At 38.4% G+C, this 18,807-nt stretch overlaps 1 protein-coding gene and 1 long non-coding RNA gene across 3 annotated transcripts; one reads left to right on the top strand and one right to left on the bottom strand.

The window, feature by feature from the left end:
• Nucleotides 1–1,297: 1,297 nt before the first annotated feature.
• Nucleotides 1,298–8,320, bottom strand: LOC133981723 (uncharacterized). Of its 2 annotated transcripts, none has more exons than XR_009925310.1 (4): nucleotides 8,223–8,320; nucleotides 7,983–8,074; nucleotides 3,278–3,407; nucleotides 1,298–1,776 (listed from the first exon to the last, which is right to left on the bottom strand). It is a non-coding gene; the product is annotated as an uncharacterized LOC133981723 (long non-coding RNA). The 2 variants fall into 2 exon arrangements; XR_009925311.1 differs by having other exon boundaries at nucleotides 8,236–8,320.
• A 213-nt stretch (nucleotides 8,321–8,533) lies between these two features.
• Nucleotides 8,534–18,215, top strand: LOC133981721 (tropomyosin alpha-1 chain-like). The gene is made up of 10 exons (XM_062420550.1): nucleotides 8,534–8,765; nucleotides 9,427–9,552; nucleotides 12,780–12,913; nucleotides 13,181–13,298; nucleotides 13,671–13,741; nucleotides 15,474–15,549; nucleotides 15,706–15,768; nucleotides 15,881–15,950; nucleotides 16,440–16,518; nucleotides 17,392–18,215. Exons 1-10 carry the CDS (start codon nucleotides 8,652–8,654, stop codon nucleotides 17,393–17,395), a joined length of 855 nt encoding a protein of 284 aa, XP_062276534.1. The 5' UTR covers nucleotides 8,534–8,651; the 3' UTR covers nucleotides 17,396–18,215.
• Nucleotides 18,216–18,807: the final 592 nt, after the last annotated feature.

Here is an 18,807-nt window from a genome sequence, read left to right as displayed (position 1 = left end):
TTTTCAATTTTATATTTGAACTTTTTACTCCATTATATTTTTGTTTTTGAAAGCTGCTATTTACTAGTTACCAGTTAACATTTTACATTAAAACATATATGATGAACTTCCAAAAAACAATACACTGTCAATTATTAGAACAGAACCTTTTATGGACCTCTTTGGTTTGTGACCCCAAAAAAGAGTGTGTAGTTTGGGCCCATTGGGGAACCTTCCAAGTTCCTGTCAGTAATCGGCAGTTCCACCAAAGAGTGATATCCCCTTTAAACCCACAGGCATATATTTTTTTATAACTTTTCACAAATAAAGCAAACATAGGGGAAAAGTCAAAAGAAGAATAACATTTTCTGTATCAGAACTTCGTTTTTTATTCTTTTCAAGGGCACCCAAACCCTAGACTAGGAACTATTGGACTAAAATACTTTTTTTTCTTTTTTTCTTTAACCTTTATTTATTCAGGGGAAATTCATTGAGAGCAGTGCTCCTTTTGCAGGAATGCCCTGATCACATTCACACCTGGAAGCTGCCAAGTACAACCACAGATGATCTGTTGGCCACTGAGCAGCTCCACTGGAGCACGCGGAGTAAAGGGCCTTGCTCAAGGATACCTCAGTGGTGGTACATAGGGAGGGGCAAGTGCTGCTTCTTCACTTTCCCACCCAGATTTATCCTGCTGGTCCGGAGAATTGAACCAACGACCCTCCGGTCATAAGCTTCTCTAACCTTTAGGCCACCACTATATATATATTTATATACTATTTATATAACTGTATATAAAATAGTTTAAGGGATCTTATTATACACTTTCACAGGTCTATATTTGATTTTATCTAGTGTTCTACAAAAAATATCTTTGCATGTTTTACAGTTCAAAAAACTCCACTCAGTTCACCCTCTGTCTGAAACAGAATGTCTTTAAGGACCCACCTTCCTCGAGAGTGACTTAATGGCTCTGGAGGAGAACTTACTTCAACAAACAATGCAACAAACCATAGTGGTAGGATTTCACTGCTTCTTCTTGCTCTTAACTTGAAATGTCAAGTTCTCAAATACATCAATACATGTTTGAGCCCAAATCTGAATCCGGAATTTGAGAGTAACAAGCAACACATGGAAAAAAATCTTAGCAGCAAAGGCTACGGAACGGACAGCTGTTAATGAGCATGCACATCTAACAGACGTCAGCTTGTCTGCAAAGCACAACAAACATTCAGGGCAGGCTGAAGCCAATTCTACATACATTAACCTCAAATTCACGAACCAAGACCACGCCAACAAGAATATAGATTTGAAATAGTTTAATTGATAATAATGAAAGAGCTGAGATGTTGAATGATGGATGGGATGGGGGAAGATATTTGGAATAGAAGGATGAAGGGATGGAGGGAGGAAGGGTTGAGGGTCGAGGGATGAGGGGATGAGAGATGAAGGTATAGAGGTTCATGGGAAGGAGGGTTGAGGGGATGAGGGTTGAGAGATGAGGAGATGAAGGGAGGGGAAGGGTTGATGATAGACTTATGGTAGTTGGTCAATGAGATGACGACAGCTGATGTTGGGAAGGTAAGAGTGAACTGTGGGGGTTGAGACTCTGGGGGAGCTGTCTCTTTGGTCCGTCAGCTGGACAGAGCCCTCTGTTCCTGTTGAGTTGACTGTTGGTAGTAGCTCCTGTGAAGGTCAGTGGCAGTGAAACTGAATCTGATCCTGCTCCTATTGCTGATCCTGCTCCGCTACAACTTCAGTTCCTGCTACCATTCTTTTTTTCCCTTCTTCTTTTTTCTTAAACAAAGGAGAGAGAATGGTTAATAAAAAAGGGTTAGTGTGAGAGGGACTTCCAAACTGAAATGAAAGGGGAGAGGAACAGATAAGGTGTCCTTATGTTGTGTAGAAGGAATGGTCTTTGTCCCTAATTTTGTTTACAAATCTATAAACTTCATTTTTGGAACATTAACCATATTTAAAATAGATACTTAACATCATAACAGTATATGAATAACATAAAATTACAAAAAGCATAATAAGCCCCCTTTAAGTTCCACCTCAAAGAGGTACAACATCAAGATACTAAATTTGTACTTTATTTGTCACACATGCAGTTGCATTTAACCCATCCTAATTATAAGGAGCAGTGGGCAGCGCCCAGCGACCAACTTCAGTTCCATGTCAGTGGCATTGTTTTGGTCAGGGGTAGGCTACTGACAGGAGAATTAACCTAACATACATGAAGCTTAGCGAAAGTTCAGACAGGAAGACCATCTTTTTGCATGCTCATGCTGTAGTGTTATTTCTCATTCCTCAGTCATTCTGATCTGTTTTACAGCTCATAATTTCCTTGCTGTCATTTCTGGGGCATCAATTACGACATCAGCTGTTCACATCACCTCGTCACATCTAACCAATAGCATGGTGACTCCTTCTTTGTTAGCCTTTCATATTGCAGCTGTCTTTTTACATATGTTTTCTCCCTCTCTGCTTTAGTGCTTTCTTGATGCTGTTTTGCACGACCCACACCTCCCCATCACCAACCAGTCTTTGCAGATTCATCAGTGCATCACTTCATCAACCTCATCAGCCTGATCAGTCTTAGCAGAAGTCATTGAAACTTAACTACCCTCTCGTCATACTTTTTATTGTTATCTCAGACAACTAAGGCCACAGGGCAGGAACTAACCAGCCCAAACCAGATGGATGTCTATTTATTCTCATGTCTATGCACTCAGACAGTTTTTTTTATAATTAACTTTGTACAACTATTTTATCTAAGTCAGTAATTGTGTAGTGAGTCTGGCTCACTAGCCCAGGAATTTGACTCAGATGAAGCATGGGTGTGGTCACAGCGTCTGATCAAAAGTGGAGCTGCTGACAGGCTTTGTTATAAGAATGCGGGTGCCGCAGAGCTGTGGGTACCTGTGGCATTCCACACTGCAGAGAGTCCACTGTGACCCAGTCACATTGAACACAGGCTGTAAACTTTCAAACAGCCACTCAAAACCACACTGGAATGTCTCATCACCATAGATTCTCACACACGCTCTACATTATGACTTTCCCTCAGCCAAGCTATGGTCATTTTTGTAGTTTGAGTTGAGATGAATAAACTTGAGATAGACCTTCACTTCCTTTTACAAATTAAGAGGTGAAAGTTTTTTGTGGTCACTGCATATATTTACTATCCTCTCCTTCATAAGGGAGGATTAATGTCCCTTATGAAAAACATAGATTTCTTTGTTTATATGAGAGAGTGTATAAAGAGAAGTTTGTATGGCATGGGAAACACTACCATAGAAGTCTAGCATCCTCATTTGCTTGCCATTGTTTTATTTCTCTGCTCCAGAGGGCTCTGACAAGCAGGACTGTAACAGGAAGAACAGTTGCAGACCTGGAAGTGCATACCAAGAAGTTTTACAGCCCTGTGGAATGAAAAGAAATTGCAAGTAAGTCTTTGGACCTCACAAAAAGCTGCAACTCAGCCCTCTCCTCTGTCTCCTCTACCTCATTTTCACAGTGTCAGTTTCTCTCAGTATGTCACAGCTGCCTGCACAGTGTCTCTGAGGCTTCTTTGCAAACTTTCTTCTATTTGGTACTTTGAAATTACATCTACTTTGACAAACTTACAGTATCTGTACAAAAGCACAATCTGAATGCCTTTAGACATTCAAGTCAGGAGTTATCATAATATACTATGAACATCATCTTACAGTTTTCTTTAAAGTAAGCCTCAGCAAGACCTTTAAAACACACCATGTATTTGTTTTTTTTATAAACCATACAAGAAAAGAGAGTCTGAGGGATGACTCATCCTTACATTTAACAACAGCTACTTTTACTGTAGAACAAATTTGGCACAAGAGAAATGCTACCCATCTTCAATGGAGCACCTGCAGCTGAAATATTTGACTTTCATACTATCATATAATTTGACTCGTAAAAGCATGGGTATCTTAATTATTGGGAATTTTACATCTAATACTGTAGTCTTACTGTCCTTGATTTAAACAGTAAATGTAAATGGAATTGAACAAGACTGAGGGACACCTCTGTGTGATTTATACCTTTTATGACAGATTTATCACCACATGGAACTGTTCGAATCAAACTGTCACAGTCTTATTGCAACTGTGCATTATGTAAAATACTGTGTCTGTGCCCTGGTTGTGGTGAGATGCCCACCTGTGCTTGCTAATATACTAGTTTGAGTCTTACAACTGCCGGTATATGTGGAACATTACTGTGAATAAACCCAGCAGCAGTAGGTCACAGGCTTGGGTTACAGCTTGGGTTGCACCCTCCCCGCACCCCCTTTCCGTCTTTGCTATGCTAAATGATTATGCCCCTGCATGGAGCTATCTAATCCCAGGGGTATCGTCCGAAAGAGCCAAGGAGTCCTCTCTATATATATCTGGACATGTCTGCAGAAATCTTCAGATGGTATTTGACCAGGAGCCTGCCAGCAGTAAGTTCCACTCAGTGGTTATGCACTAAACATGGAGAGAGAACTTCCCTTAATATGCCCTCACATTAATGGTGTATTGATGGAAAATAATCATACGCATGTCAAAGTATTGTAGTAGTGTATTCATATTGAATTATGATGTTTTGGTAAAGAACAAAGGTTTTTTTTTTTGGGGTTTCTTTTTTTTTTTTTTTTTTTTTTTTGCATCAGACAGGCATTGTGACTAAGCCTCAACAGAGGCAGTGAAATAGTTCCTCTAATGCAGTAACATTTTAGTCATGAGAGAACCTTAAATGTATCAGCCAAGAGGCCTAAGAGATTAGGTAATACAGTGATAAAGTATTAGCATTAGGATTAAGGCACTTCGAAATGTGGCTCAGTGTCATTTAAATGGATGAGATGACAAACTGTAATACAAACTCTGGGCAACAGAGCTGTAGAGTTGATAATCTGAGAGTTATGAATATCATTTGTTATTTATTTCCTGAATTGGCATGTCAAAATTGGTTATTTGACACACTTTCTGACCCTTTCACATCTATATTTACTCAAAGTATCTCCATAAATATTCACAAGCTCTTAAAGTTGCCTATGATTTAATGCAGTTCTGTACACTGAAATGTTTTTAACCATTATAATTATGGCTACCAAAATCTCTTATTGGCAGGAAAGTAAAAGGTAGTGAAAATGAATAGTGAGTATGAATTAATCTTATTGCTGCACCTATCTCACTCAGCTGTCGCTTCATGTATACATCTGAATCAGTACTCCAACATGGTTGTTGTTGTTTGTTTTTTTTTAAATTCACTTCACAGCCATGACAAAGAGACTTTCTGGATCTTTGTTGGCGTCAGAAAGCTACCACCACTGAAAAGCTGCCTGAAAGTTTGAAAAGGTTTGCCTGTCAATTTATTTCACATACTGTAGAGAAATTAATGAAAATGTAATTACGCTTTATGTCCTTCAGCTCTGTTCTAATGTATGAGTGCAGTAAGCCTGCATTACCTTTAATTTTTCAATGGGATGTAAGTTACAACGCAGAAGCCTTTCAATAACATCTGGACAGGAGAGATTTGTGACCACTTTGATCAAAACAAGACTATCGGCTTAGTTTTAATGAAATTATAATGGAGCTTATTTTCATTCTCAGAATACCACAGCAAATCCAGCCTGCCATAACAAACCTCCCCTGAGTCCATTAACTGAAAACGCTGATTGAGATAATTAAGATCAAATTGCAAATCAAGATTAACAACAGTGCTTTACAGAAAGAATGGTAAGGATATGGTGTTATGAAGATGAGTGGATATAATATGACTGAAAAAATAAAATGTAATATGCATACAGTACTATATCAGGTAGCATATAGAAATACATTTATAATAAAACAGACAGAATTTCATACTGCAAAATATCTACTATTGCAATTAATTTACAAACTATGTATAATTGTACTATACTATACTATACTCATATTATTCACTTTAGCTTTTAATTAGCTTTTCAGTCTGCTTTGTACTTATGCACTGCTCCACTTCTTTTAAAATGTTGTATTTGACTTGATTCCATGCATTCTATATATTTTATGTTTTAACTTTTTAATGTTTTTATTTTATTTTATTATTATTATTATTCAGTATATATACTTTTTTATATGTCATTGGGTTTTATCTTAGTATATATTTTATCTTATTTGGGTTATCTTTATCTTTTATTTTATCTTATTTGGGTTTTATTTTCAAACATAGGTACTGAGATCAGTGATTGGTATAGGTACTAAGATCAGTGAAAAAAAAGATTATAGTGTGTCTTTTTAACCCCCACAGCACCACTGAGGTTGTCTTTTTCTGGCATAGGTTCGGGTTGCGCCTCAAGAGAGGTTAAGACCTGACCCACAGTGAGGTTAAAGCTGTGGGAAGACATTCTGGGGTAAGCTGAAACCTCAAAAGCTGTGTCCACTGTGTATTGTGTACACATGGCAAAACACTTACTGAGTTGTCCAGTACACATTCTATGTATTCTATTTGTACTTTATTTGATCTTATTTTTATTATTATTATTATCAAGTGGGTTTATTTTCCATCTTAGGTTAAATGGGCACTGGGGTCAGTTGTGGGTAGTTAGTGAAAAAAGGGCTGTTTTTGGTTGGGCCTGACACAGATAAGACCTACAGTGAGGTTAAATACAAGTGAAGACATTCGGTGGTAAGCTGAAAGAGGCTTATTTCAGTTTATCAAGACCAGTGGGGAGTCTGTGTTCATGGGGAAAAGGGGGATTGTGTTGTGCTTATGGCTTCAGAGACATAGCCACCAACTGAGATTCACAAATTCACTAATTCACTCATTAAGTTTTTGCTTATTGTTTCTCAAATTACCACAATTGAAGTACACATTCTACGTATTGTATTTTCTTTAGTCTATCTTCTGTTTTGTAATATCATTATGTAAGTTTATTTTCTGTCCAATGTATATTTACATTTTTTAAAGTTGATTTTATGTTTTTTCATGTGAAACACTTGGTGCATGTTATTTCTTTTGATATAAAGCACTGAGCTGCATTTTTGTATGAAAGGTGCTATACAAATAAAGTTACTATACTATACTATGCTATGCTATGCTATACTATACTATACTATACTATACTATGCTATACTATACTATACTATATTTTTTTTTTTTGGATTGAGTCATTGTCATTCCCCTTATATTTTACTGATTGGGTAAAATTGGGTAAAATCTGAAGACAGGGCAGCTTACTTAATTATAGGAGCATGAGCGAGTCTTCTAGGCGTAGCAACAATTATCTAAAAAACAGACCAAAAGCCTTAGCAAGACAAGGATTATTTTTGGGACATATCTAATGACACTGGACCTTGGACTCTGGCCACAGTGTCTTGGATCCATATTACAGACGAAGGCAGGTGCGTGAAAGATTAGGCGATCCTAAAAATATCCTTGAGTATATTTGTGAAGACTAAGAGGTGTGTCCTCAGTCACCACCCTCATATATTTGAACTTTTCATCATAGCTTATTGCATATATAATGCTAAAATTTGTGGATGTCTCAATCAGGTGGGTTAGTTTATCAAACAATTAAATAAAGATAGGTGTAATTTATAATAGAGTTGTATGGGTTAAAATTAAACTTTAAACTTCAGTAGGAGTAGGAGGAGTTTAAAGCTACTAAACTAAAATATTCTTCTTTACTAGTCTGTAAAGCAATTAACATTTCTTAAATCCCAAGTCAATGAGTGACTCAGCAGCTTTAATTGTAACCCTAAAAAAACCAAACCCTCCTGTACGGTTGGTGCTGCGGATGCTGCTCTGCCACAGTCGAATAGCACATCAACAGTTTACAGGGAGGATATCCAATACATTATCAGGTAAACACTTCCCTGTCTTGAGCCCCTCAAATTGTAAACAATGCCTATAGGGCTTACTTGGCTTATCAAAAGCATTTCATCTCAGGCAGCATATGTGTTGAGATAACTTAACCCATATGAACTTACACCCGCCCACCCAAACACACTCACACAGAGACATCAGTGGATGCACAAAAACCTGATGACATTGTTACTGTGGTCCAAATCCCAGTCTGTCATAGATGAATAGGAGGACACTGCCACTGTGGAATCAGAAAAGATAATTAACATAAAAATCAAACATAGATTTTTTTTTTTAAAGATTGAAATAATGCTATGAACAAACAGACAAGACAACAAATGAAGAGACAAATATTATATTAATTGTAATCATGATGAAAAAAACTTTACTCAAATGTTATACACAGATTGAATGTTGCGCTCCTCTAGTAAGAACTGGTCTCCATCTTCTCTTCTGTGCGTGCAGTGGCTTCTATTACATGACCATTATGAAGCCATTCCATGGGAGCTGTCAGTTTGTCTATCACACTCCATATAAAGGCGTACCAAAAGTCAAATGTTTGGAAGCAACGAATCACAGAGCAGATCCTTCAAAAACATTGGGACACCCACACACGCCTCCTCCAAAAAAGTATTGGATGTCCAGAGGAATCCAGTCACCCCTCTTTTGAAAGTACATATTTGACAGGGCACAGTGAGGCAGAGCTCGCACTCCAGCTTAGCGTTCAGTTAGGCACAGACGCCCCAGCCCCTCTCCCAGTCTCTCCTTGGTTTTCTTTGGGACTTTTTGACGGTGCCACCGGACAACAATCAGCAGCCATGGAGGCCATCAAGAAGAAGATGCAGATGCTTAAGCTCGACAAGGAGAATGCCTATGACAGAGCTGAGCAGTCTGAGTCAGACAAGAAAGCAGCAGAGGACAGAACCAAACAGGTCGGCTGAGTTTTTAAAAGCTTTTTTTTTTCTTTTGTGGAAAATCCCAAAGATCCATAGAAAAAGCAGGAATACCAGTGGCAATGTAAAGCTGCTGCCCTTTAAATGGACCACCTCCTAAATACGGATTAATTGCTTTGAAGGATAATTCCAAATGAGGATTAAATTAAGAATAAAATATATCTTTCTTGATTTTTTGGATGTTATAAACCCTCCTCTCAACTGTTTTGTCAATTGGTGATGTAAATATGGCCTATTATGTTAAATTTTAAATGATTACTGGTTGGTAATAAACTGCATGTTTATTAAAAATGTTAAATTCACATTCTGTTTAACTTTATAATGTATTTTATATGCATGTATAGTTAGACTATGATATAAGACAATTTGAAAAGAAATTGCATGTTATTGAAGATGAAAGAGATAAAGTGTTTGGGGAGTTCCAAACTGCTGAAGACAAGCTGCTGGCCACTGAAATCATCAGCACCAAAGTATTTGATCTTGACATGCATGATCTTACCTAACTATTCTCCCCTTTCTTTCTCCTCTCCTCTCCTGTCCTGTGTGTCTTTCTTTCTGCTCTGTTGTGCCTATGGGCACTCACGCCACTCCGTCTCCCTGTGATCACCTCTAAAACTATCCCAATGGTAACTCGTCTCAGCTTGAGGATGACTTGGTAGATATGCAGAAGAAGCTGAAGGGAACTGAGGATGAGTTGGAGAAGTACTCCGGGGCTCTTAAAGACGTTGAGGAGAAACTTGAGGTGGCTGAGAAGAGTGCTACCGATGTAAGTAAGGAAGGGATTCACAATGGCACCGTTCCTGTACCACACCCTCTCACACCCTCATTCTCTCACCAGTGTGACAGTTTAACACCACAGAGAAATACATTTGGCTCTTTGTGGGCATTCAAACTGATGACATTCATCTTGGATGAGTGGGTCTTGCACACCTGCCCTACCTGGAATATTGACCTTCAAACTCCACATTGACTTTTTTTATTTTATTATTGTCATATAATTATTGTATTATATGTCACACCATATTTTGTCAAAGACCACATGCACAGTCAATTACATGCCAACCCAAAGAACGCCATATAGGCTGTTTATCTGATACTTAAATTATTCATTTCATGTCTGTTGCAGCATGGTCACAGTAGAACAGTGCAGTGCCACTGCATGCGACCAATTTGAATAAACTCAGTTCTCCCAGTTGCACACCCAGTACACACGACTGTTCAGTAAATTGCTGGTAATCCAGCTTGATTGGCTGTCTTGACGTGAACACCATTTGAATTTTTTTATTTGTCCCAGCCCCACTTGTTGAACTGCCAGCTAGGTCAGCGTTGCCTGGTATCCCAGCATGCTTTGTACAGCAAATTAGACACTTCCTATCAACAATCTATCAGTGCGGATTTTGTCGCCAGTCAGTTCAGCTACACTGGAATGTGTCCATCATAGTCAACTGAAGCTGCAACACTGACCACAGAAGCCACAGGCATGACTGTGTATCGGTGTCATGTGGCTCATCTCTATTTTTATGCGTTGGTCTGTTCCAACTGTGTAAAAAAACAAGCACAATATGTTTAAAAAGTATTAAAATAAAACACCTAAATATACCAGAGGCAATGCACATTAAAATAAATCAATCAAATCAGTATGTATCCATGATGCTTTAGTTAAAACAATCTTGTTAATTAATCAATACCAGTTAACATAGCCTACGCTTCCAAAGCCTGCATTACCTACTGCTTAATCACTTAGCAAAACTCATTGTACATGCAGTGGCAGAGACGGAGTTGGTGTAACAGGTAAAAAGCCTGCTCCATTCCGCCCGCCTGCGTGACATGTCACCCCTATGCCGGTGTCTTTCAGCTGTTATGAAAGGCCTGTGGTCTCAAAATATCTTAATGCCATGTATAGACCATTGCTCCCAGCTGACCCGCAGAGAGCACTGCTGATCTCAGCAGTAGCCTGCTTCCTTGACATGTGGAAAGGAATGGAGCAGGTGAACCCAAATGCCAATGAGACAGCAAGCAGTAGAAACTAAGGAATGAATATGTATTTGTTCAAAAGGACTCAGTTATGCAGGTGAACAGAACACAACAAATTATCCAATAAAGTCTAAACCTAAAAAATTTGACTTAAATATAAACAGAAGGAATATACAATGAAGTAATAGGGAACAGGAGACGAGGCAGGAGAACAGCCAAGAAGATGATAGGCTGGGGGAATCACTGGGACCAGGACAGGGCTGACAAGGCTGATGCAGGGCAGGTGTAAAGAGAAAGGACTATAGGAACACAGGAGGGAAACACAGAACTGACAAACAAATTCAGAAAACACAATAAGACCAGACAGGACTGTGACAGGACCATGACAGGACAAGTAGCAGCAGAGTGCATCTCCACAAAGTGTGTGCACTGTCCAGCCTATCTGCACGCAGCTTTCAGCACAATCAAAGACATTACATTTATCCTTTTGAATTTCTCGGAAGCTGTGCAGCAACAGCAACAGCAACAGTAGCTCATACTGTAGTCCTTTTTTTAATTTGCTGGAAGAACTTTGTGTAGGCAGTCAAGTGAAAGATCATATCCGTGCAAGATTAGGCATATGGTGTTGAAGAGAGAGCTCAGAGATTAAAGAGGGACTTGTTCACAAAGATAAAAGCCAGGGACCAAGTAAGCATGTTCACCTTGCATATACAATACAGCTGCTTATCAGACGCAAATTACATACATCTCTATGGGGTGTCAGACAATTCAGTAAAGCAATGTCAAACACCTCACAGCGCCCACCCTAACACATTCTCTTCAAAGTCTGCCATCGCTTATCTCATATTGTCCAAAATAAAGCAAGAATTTCCTTCTGATTTTACTTGAGGTGCCTGCTTATTTTAATTAATTTTAATTTCACATTCATTATTTTTAATTTTGCCATTTGCACACTTTTTATTTTAATTTCTGATTTTTAAATGTGTTTTTTGTGTGCACCTTTTAACTGTGCTTTGAAAGGGGGTACATAAATGATTGTGATCATTATTATTATTATTATTATTATTATTATTATTATTATTATTATTATTATTATTATTATTATTATTATTATTATTATTATTATTATTATTATTATTATTATTATATCATGTTGGTAGGCAATAAGTTACATACTTCTTGCTTTTCAATAGTGGACTTCTATGCGCACTGGCTGGAAGAACTGTGGATTTAATGATAATAGTTATGAGTCAGCTTGCTTTGATATTTTAAATGACAGACCAACAAAAAACCCTGCACATTGTGAAGTTAGAGGAACCAACAATATCTATAATGACCTTATTTTAATTTTGCAGGGCGTCTGGGACGCCAGAGGACAAGAGTGTACTCCACAATATGAATATAATAGAACTCACTTGCCCACTATTATCCAGAGTGGTAGACAGCTGTGCTTCCCTGTACATGCATGAGGTTTTATATGCACTATGCGGGAGTGACCACCTTTCACAAAAAAGTCAAATGTCCCCTGGTTTAATAGTGGTAAAACCACAAGGACCTTTCTAAAAAAATTGTTTTAAATAGGCTCTGTATAACTTCTAGGTTCGGTGTGTTGGTGTCTAGACATGCAGGCAATTGCTGCAGCGCACCAAATGTATAAGGTACAAAATGTGTCAATGTGCCAACTAATGTCGAATCCCTCACTAGCATCCACTTATATGGAATGCCTAGCAGTTCAAAAGTCTGTGATTTTTAACGTGTAAACAACATGTTGACAGCAAACTGAAAGCACGCCAACAATGAGTATCATACACATGACTCAGGTGTAGTAGCCACTGAGGGGCAAAGGCAAGCCTCCTTGGAGGTCCTTTCCCAAAAGGTGGCACAAAGAAACTTTTGAACAACTGCGATGAAATTAAGTTAGGTTGCATCACAAAGAAACCGCCCCTAAAATGTAAGTTCTGGTTTGTGTATGACAGATGATGTGCATCTCCTGACTTGTTGCTACTCTTATCTCACTAGGCTGAGGGAGATGTGGCTTCCCTTAACAGACGTATCCAGCTGGTTGAGGAGGAGTTGGATCGTGCTCAGGAGCGTCTGGCCACTGCTCTGACCAAGCTGGAGGAGGCTGAGAAGGCTGCTGATGAGAGTGAGAGGTGGGTTCTTTAGAGCAGCAGGGATTCAGACCTCTGGCAGTTCATTGTCACACGATCTGTGACAGATAATGCAGTCATTTCATATCATTCCAAATTCTGTATTTTCTACCTATGTCATGTCAGAAACCAATCATCCATTTACGTTAGAAGAGTGTATTAAAGACTTACCAGCAATCACTGCTGGGCACCTGACATGTTTCCTATCAGGAAGACTGCAAGTCAGCTCCTTAATCCTAATACCCCTTGACTGTTTGTATTCCTACACAGAGGCATGAAGGTCATTGAAAACAGAAACATGAAGGATGAGGAGAAGATGGCAATGCAGGAGATCCAGCTGAAGGAAGCCAAGAACATTGCTGAGGAGGCTGACCGCAAATATGAGGAGGCGAGTTTTTCAGCTACTAGCAACCACCCTTAAACAGTTCTTCAACCCTGAACATGTAGTTGCTCAGGCACTAAAATCTGTAACTGTGACAACTCTAAGACAGTTAACAGATAACAGGTGGATTTTTGAAATGTAATCATTTGTTTAATGATATCTTTATTGGTTTAATAATGATTATGAAACAGTTTTTGTTTCTTAAAGATGCTGAATTGTGTGTAATATTTTTCCATTTTTAATCCAAAATCAGCATTTGTCTAAAACGTATGGATCAATCATATTATACCTGAGAAATAGCTTTTAGCCATGTCCTAATTGTGTCACAGTCATCAGTTATAAGTTGTATTGTAATTCTTTGCTGTGCTGCAACTAAAGGTGGCTCGTAAGCTGGTCATCATTGAGAGCGACCTGGAGCGTACAGAGGAGCGCGCTGAGCTGTCAGAAAGGTACAATACTTCACTTTTTACATTAACCTACACTTGCACGTACGCTAGCATTAAAACTTTAAAGAACTTGAAGCACTGTAGTATGCCCTGAGTTCTTAACGTATGTGCTGATTATTTGCATGCTCTCCATGGTGTCAGTGATTTTGGCTTGCACGTGTATGCCACACCCACTAACAAACAGATGAACTCAAAGAGCAGTTGATAAGCTAAGAGTTTAAGAACAAAGCATGAAATCACTAAACAAGTCAGTTACACAAGTACTAAATAGCAAAATGAAAACACATATACTGTATATCTTTGATTTATGTTGCTGAATTTGCTTGCTGAGCTTGTTCTTTTCCTATTCTATTCTGAGTATATTAGACTCTTTCAGGACTCTAGCATGGCAGGGACTGTGCACGACTAACACTTCACATTGAAGAGAAGCATGGTATTTGCTCAAATGATTACCAAATTAGTTATTTAACTCTAACCTACTGCTGTTAGTGTGATTATAAGAGTTATGTTGCTAATTCTACATTCCTGCTCTGTTAAGGCACTTTATGGTATTTTGGGTTCCCTACTCGTTTAATCCCTGTAGATCAGTAATTCTCTCTTTTTTATTCAATCTATTATTCAGGTCCTTAACAACCCCATCGATTAAAATATAGGATAGCTGTCTTTCCTGAATACTGATGTTGATCATTTAATCGTTCCGTTTTATATCATTGAAAAAGATTCTCGGTGCAAATTTTTAAATGTTGGGATAAAGTTATCATGTAAACATGCATCCATCAGAATAAAAATGGTCAGGCCTTTGGTGTGTTCCCAGATAATTGAAAAAACAACATTTCTCAACCATCTCCTGACTGTTAAACTTATAGCAGACATAGGCTATCTGCAGAATGTTGTTGTCAGAGGTGGTTGTCTAATCCAGTTTAGGGCTGAATGGAGAGTCCAGCAGGATGGCACACAACTGCTCCTTTATATTGGTACCCATTCCATTTATTTTACATGGTACAGTATCATTGCTGAGTTGGATGGATTTCAGTACCTGTTTGGGGTCATGCTCCATCATAATATAGATTACCTCTTTGATGGAAGTGAGCACCAACTTCTCTCTGATTATTTGAGATATGTGGCTATCAGCAGGGAGATGTTATACAACAATACTAGCCTGCTATCAGTCTGGTTGATCATCCTAGAAAATAGACTTCTGATAGTGTTCCTTGCATGCTTCTCTTTGAGGACCTGGACGTACAGACTGGGTGGATTTGCAAGGTGCTCCTTGAGACTTGAGGGTTTCATGGCCTCATTTGAGAACACTTGTTCACACAATAAACACATTGGAGGTCGTGTAGTGGTAGTTGAAGGTACTAATCCTTTGAACTAAGGTATTCAAGACAATACGGACAGTATATTTTCTTGTTTTCTTACGTCTTACTTTGTGATATGATAGTTGTTTTATGATGCTATTATTTACCAAGGAGCAAGGACAGCCAACTGTATAGACCACTAATCTTTAGATGGGGCTTCTTACTATGCAAAAAAACACACAAAAAACTTCAACTTTACAGGAAAAACCTTGTCCAAAAAAAACTTACGATGATTATGGTAAAAGCAAGACTAATGATGAAATGTGAAAATGTGCATTTGAATTAGTTCTTGTTGATCTTACTTTTCCTCCTGTCCACCCCTGGTTCTGTCCATCTTTGGTTCCCCTCATTGTCACCCCCCTTGTCTAAAACACCAGCAAATGCTCTGAGCTTGAGGAAGAGTCAAAAACTGTGACCAACAACCTGAAGTCACTGGAGGCCCAGGCTGAGAAGGTAAGTGCAACCCTCTGGCCAACTGCATTATGTCAAACGAAAGATCTTCCCAATAGTAGTTATTTCATGTAACAATTGTATGGTATCACTTCCAACAATTTCAAAGTTGACTCCATGCCCATATGTTTGACTCTTACCATTGCTTATGTCCCACAGTACACATCGAAGGAGGACAAATATGAAGAGGAGATCAAGGTCCTCACTGACAAGCTGAAGGAGGCAAGTTTCACAATACCTTATCTGGGGTTGCAGGCTTGATTTAGAAAAGTCAAAGGTGAAGTTTTACAGTTCAAGAGTTGGAATGACTCATAAATCTGTCTCTCCACCACAGGCTGAGACTCGTGCTGAGTTCGCTGAGAGATCAGTAGCCAAACTTGAGAAGACCATCGATGACTTGGAAGGTATGATTTTTCTAAATCCTCCTCTGCTTATTTTGAAATGTTTATTAAGTCAGTCCTGGTATTTAGGTTAGTGCTCAGTACTTTAAAAAAATCTGTTTAGGCCATTGTTTCCCTCTTAATTTTATCATGCCTCCTTTTTAAGACATACTGTTGTGGTGTCCTTTATTCGGTTCTTTGTTTAATATAGTTGATTTTGTTTTTGAGATCTATGGTAGGAAAAAATGGCTATGATGTTTATTGGAGATATATCAGGACTAGAGGTTGCCTTCTAGGAGTCTAGGGGCTCTGAGGGAATCTGAGGGAGTCTAAAGATAATTTTCTGGTGTAACTTTGTTTTCCTTTTTTCCCTCCTGTTTTCTTTTTTTTCCCATCCTCCTCTCTGTCTTTGTAATTGTCTGGATGCTTCACCCTTCACCTCCTTGTCATGTGCTCCTCCACCTTTGCTCCCCTTCACTGCACCTCCCCCTTGCACATCTGGCCCACCAATAGATGAGTTGTATGCCCAGAAACAGAAGTACAAGGCCATCAGCGAGGAGCTGGACCACGCCCTCAACGACATGACTTCCATGTAATTTTCAACTTTCTGTGCCTGCTTGTTCTGCCGTCACCCTGTTTTCCCCCATGCACCTGTCCTCCCTGTACCAGCAACCTCACCCCCTACCCTCCTATATTTTCTTGTACCCATCATGACTACTATGTCCAATACTTTTATGTCTCTATGCTTTAATTAGCTATGCAGCTATGTTTTTTGTTGTAGTCTTAAAAAATTAATACAAAAACGTTCAAACAAAAAACACACATTGTTTTATGTGAGTGTAATTGAAGCCCACTTGCAATAATCTATTCATTAAGTTTTTTAACTGCATTAAATGTAAGTTTTATTACTTTTTATGTGAGAAGAATCAATGTTAATTTTTTCCTCTTTTTAAAAATATTAATGGTAATTTCCATGATATTTTGTGATCATTAGCAATGCATGCAAGTTCTCTATTGAAATGTGGACTCCATGAAGAAAGACTTTAATTGAATCAGATTCACTCACTGTAACCTTAAGTGTCACTGTAACTCTTTCCCCAAGTGTGTTTCACTTTGTCTTCTACTAATATGGTCTACTTCTGTTCAGAAGAAAGGCCCCATGTGTTTGTGAGGTCATTCTGTCGCTACCCCAGTTGACCTGCCGTAATTTAGCATCACTGTGTGCGAGCTGCCAATTTTGCTTAATTAATTTTATCCCTCAACATTCAGCCATTCTGTGGTGGTGAGTTTTTGTTCAAGTTGTCGTTTTGTCCTTTCTCACAATGTATTTCAAATGTGCATTGACGTTTTTGTCGTGAATGCCGTAGCTCTTGTGGTTCTGCTGTATTCTGGTGCACATCGCAAATTTCTATGAGCCTCACACCACCTCCCCTTGTTCACTATAACTCTTCTCTCTCATACACAGATAAACTGTTTTCACCTCATCAAAGACGCTTCCTACCGGCTGAGTGGCGTCTGTCATCTCTTTCCAGCCATCTCTCCATCTTCCCATCCCTCTATCTCTGCTATCCTTTCCTCATGTTTTCATCATCACATCAAAGTTAATTGCATCCCATCTCTTATACAGAATCCTAGAAACTTTCAGCGTTGTGTAAAAAATAAACGTCCTTCCTTCTATGTAAGCTGTATCGCTTTACTCTGTCCTTTTTTTCTTTTTCATTTCTATTTATTTTCAAGGGGCTCTAATAAAACTAGAAAGTCTTGATTTTAAGTAATGTAATTAGTTTTTATTTATGCATTTCAACAAGCCATACACTCTGCTTTCCTTGGTGTAGTTATAAAGATTTCAAAAGCTGTTCTTTTTTATTTCTTCAAATATTGTTCTGTGAAGCTGAGATATTAGGAATATGACAGTAAGTGTGAATAGCACAATGCCTAGAAGAACCACAGGTACTTGATTGAAAGCTGAGCGAAATTGTCTTTTGAGACTGTTGTATGCAAGCACTTTCTAACATTTAGTACTGTGACAGGAGGAACTGACTCTGAAAAGATTTGAATACTGGAGGAAATTGGTGTTGGATTGTTGTTAGGAAGATTGTGGTAAAGTAGAGAAATAGTGGAATACAGAACAGTATGTAAGATGTGTTGAGACTCCTCTGGTTGCTGGGAAAACTGTGTGATTGAGAAGCATTGTTTCACTCTCTATTAAGATGTGAATGATTATGACACACAGGTTTTGTATGATACATAGTATCCTGTCATATATTTGAATAAACATACCATCACACATTCTGAGTCTTTTTATGAAAGTCATTTTCATAACTTCAGACAGAAAGCTGAGCAGAAGTGAGGAGTTTTCTGGTGTGCTTGAGACTTCACAATTTAAAAGCCATGTTCTTAAACTCAAAGTCAATGTCAGACCAAACTGAAGCTACACTATCAGTTTCTTCAGTTCTAATATTGAACGGATACATTTTAGCATATGCTAAGGTGCACTTGACAGACAATGGTAGACATACTCTTCATCATTATTTTTTCTGTTTTGTTGCCACATGATTTTAAAGATTTGATTTGATTAGTCTGCTGCCTTAGTTTCTTCTACCTATGGGTCAAATCTGCTCATTCTCTGTTTTTACTGAACACACTGCTCTGCTTTGCTTTACCTGTTGCAGACAAAAATATGAAGAGTACATTGCCAAAAGTGACTCTCAAAAAACAGGAAGATCAAAACACTCATTTGATTATGTTATTTAACAGCTATTCAGAGAGTTGCAACATCTTTTACAAAGATGATTTTTTTTTTTTTTTTAAATCTCCAGTCCTGAAGGTAGTTGTCAATAGGCATAGCACTATTTTTTCCTGATTTCCTAAAGATGGCCTC

Source organism: Scomber scombrus, chromosome 6 (genome assembly GCF_963691925.1).
Source record: "Scomber scombrus chromosome 6, fScoSco1.1, whole genome shotgun sequence".
Lineage (NCBI taxonomy): Eukaryota > Metazoa > Chordata > Actinopteri > Scombriformes > Scombridae > Scomber > Scomber scombrus.
The sequence above is the reverse complement of the archived record's forward strand: the minus strand, read 5'-3'. Positions and strand labels throughout refer to the sequence as shown.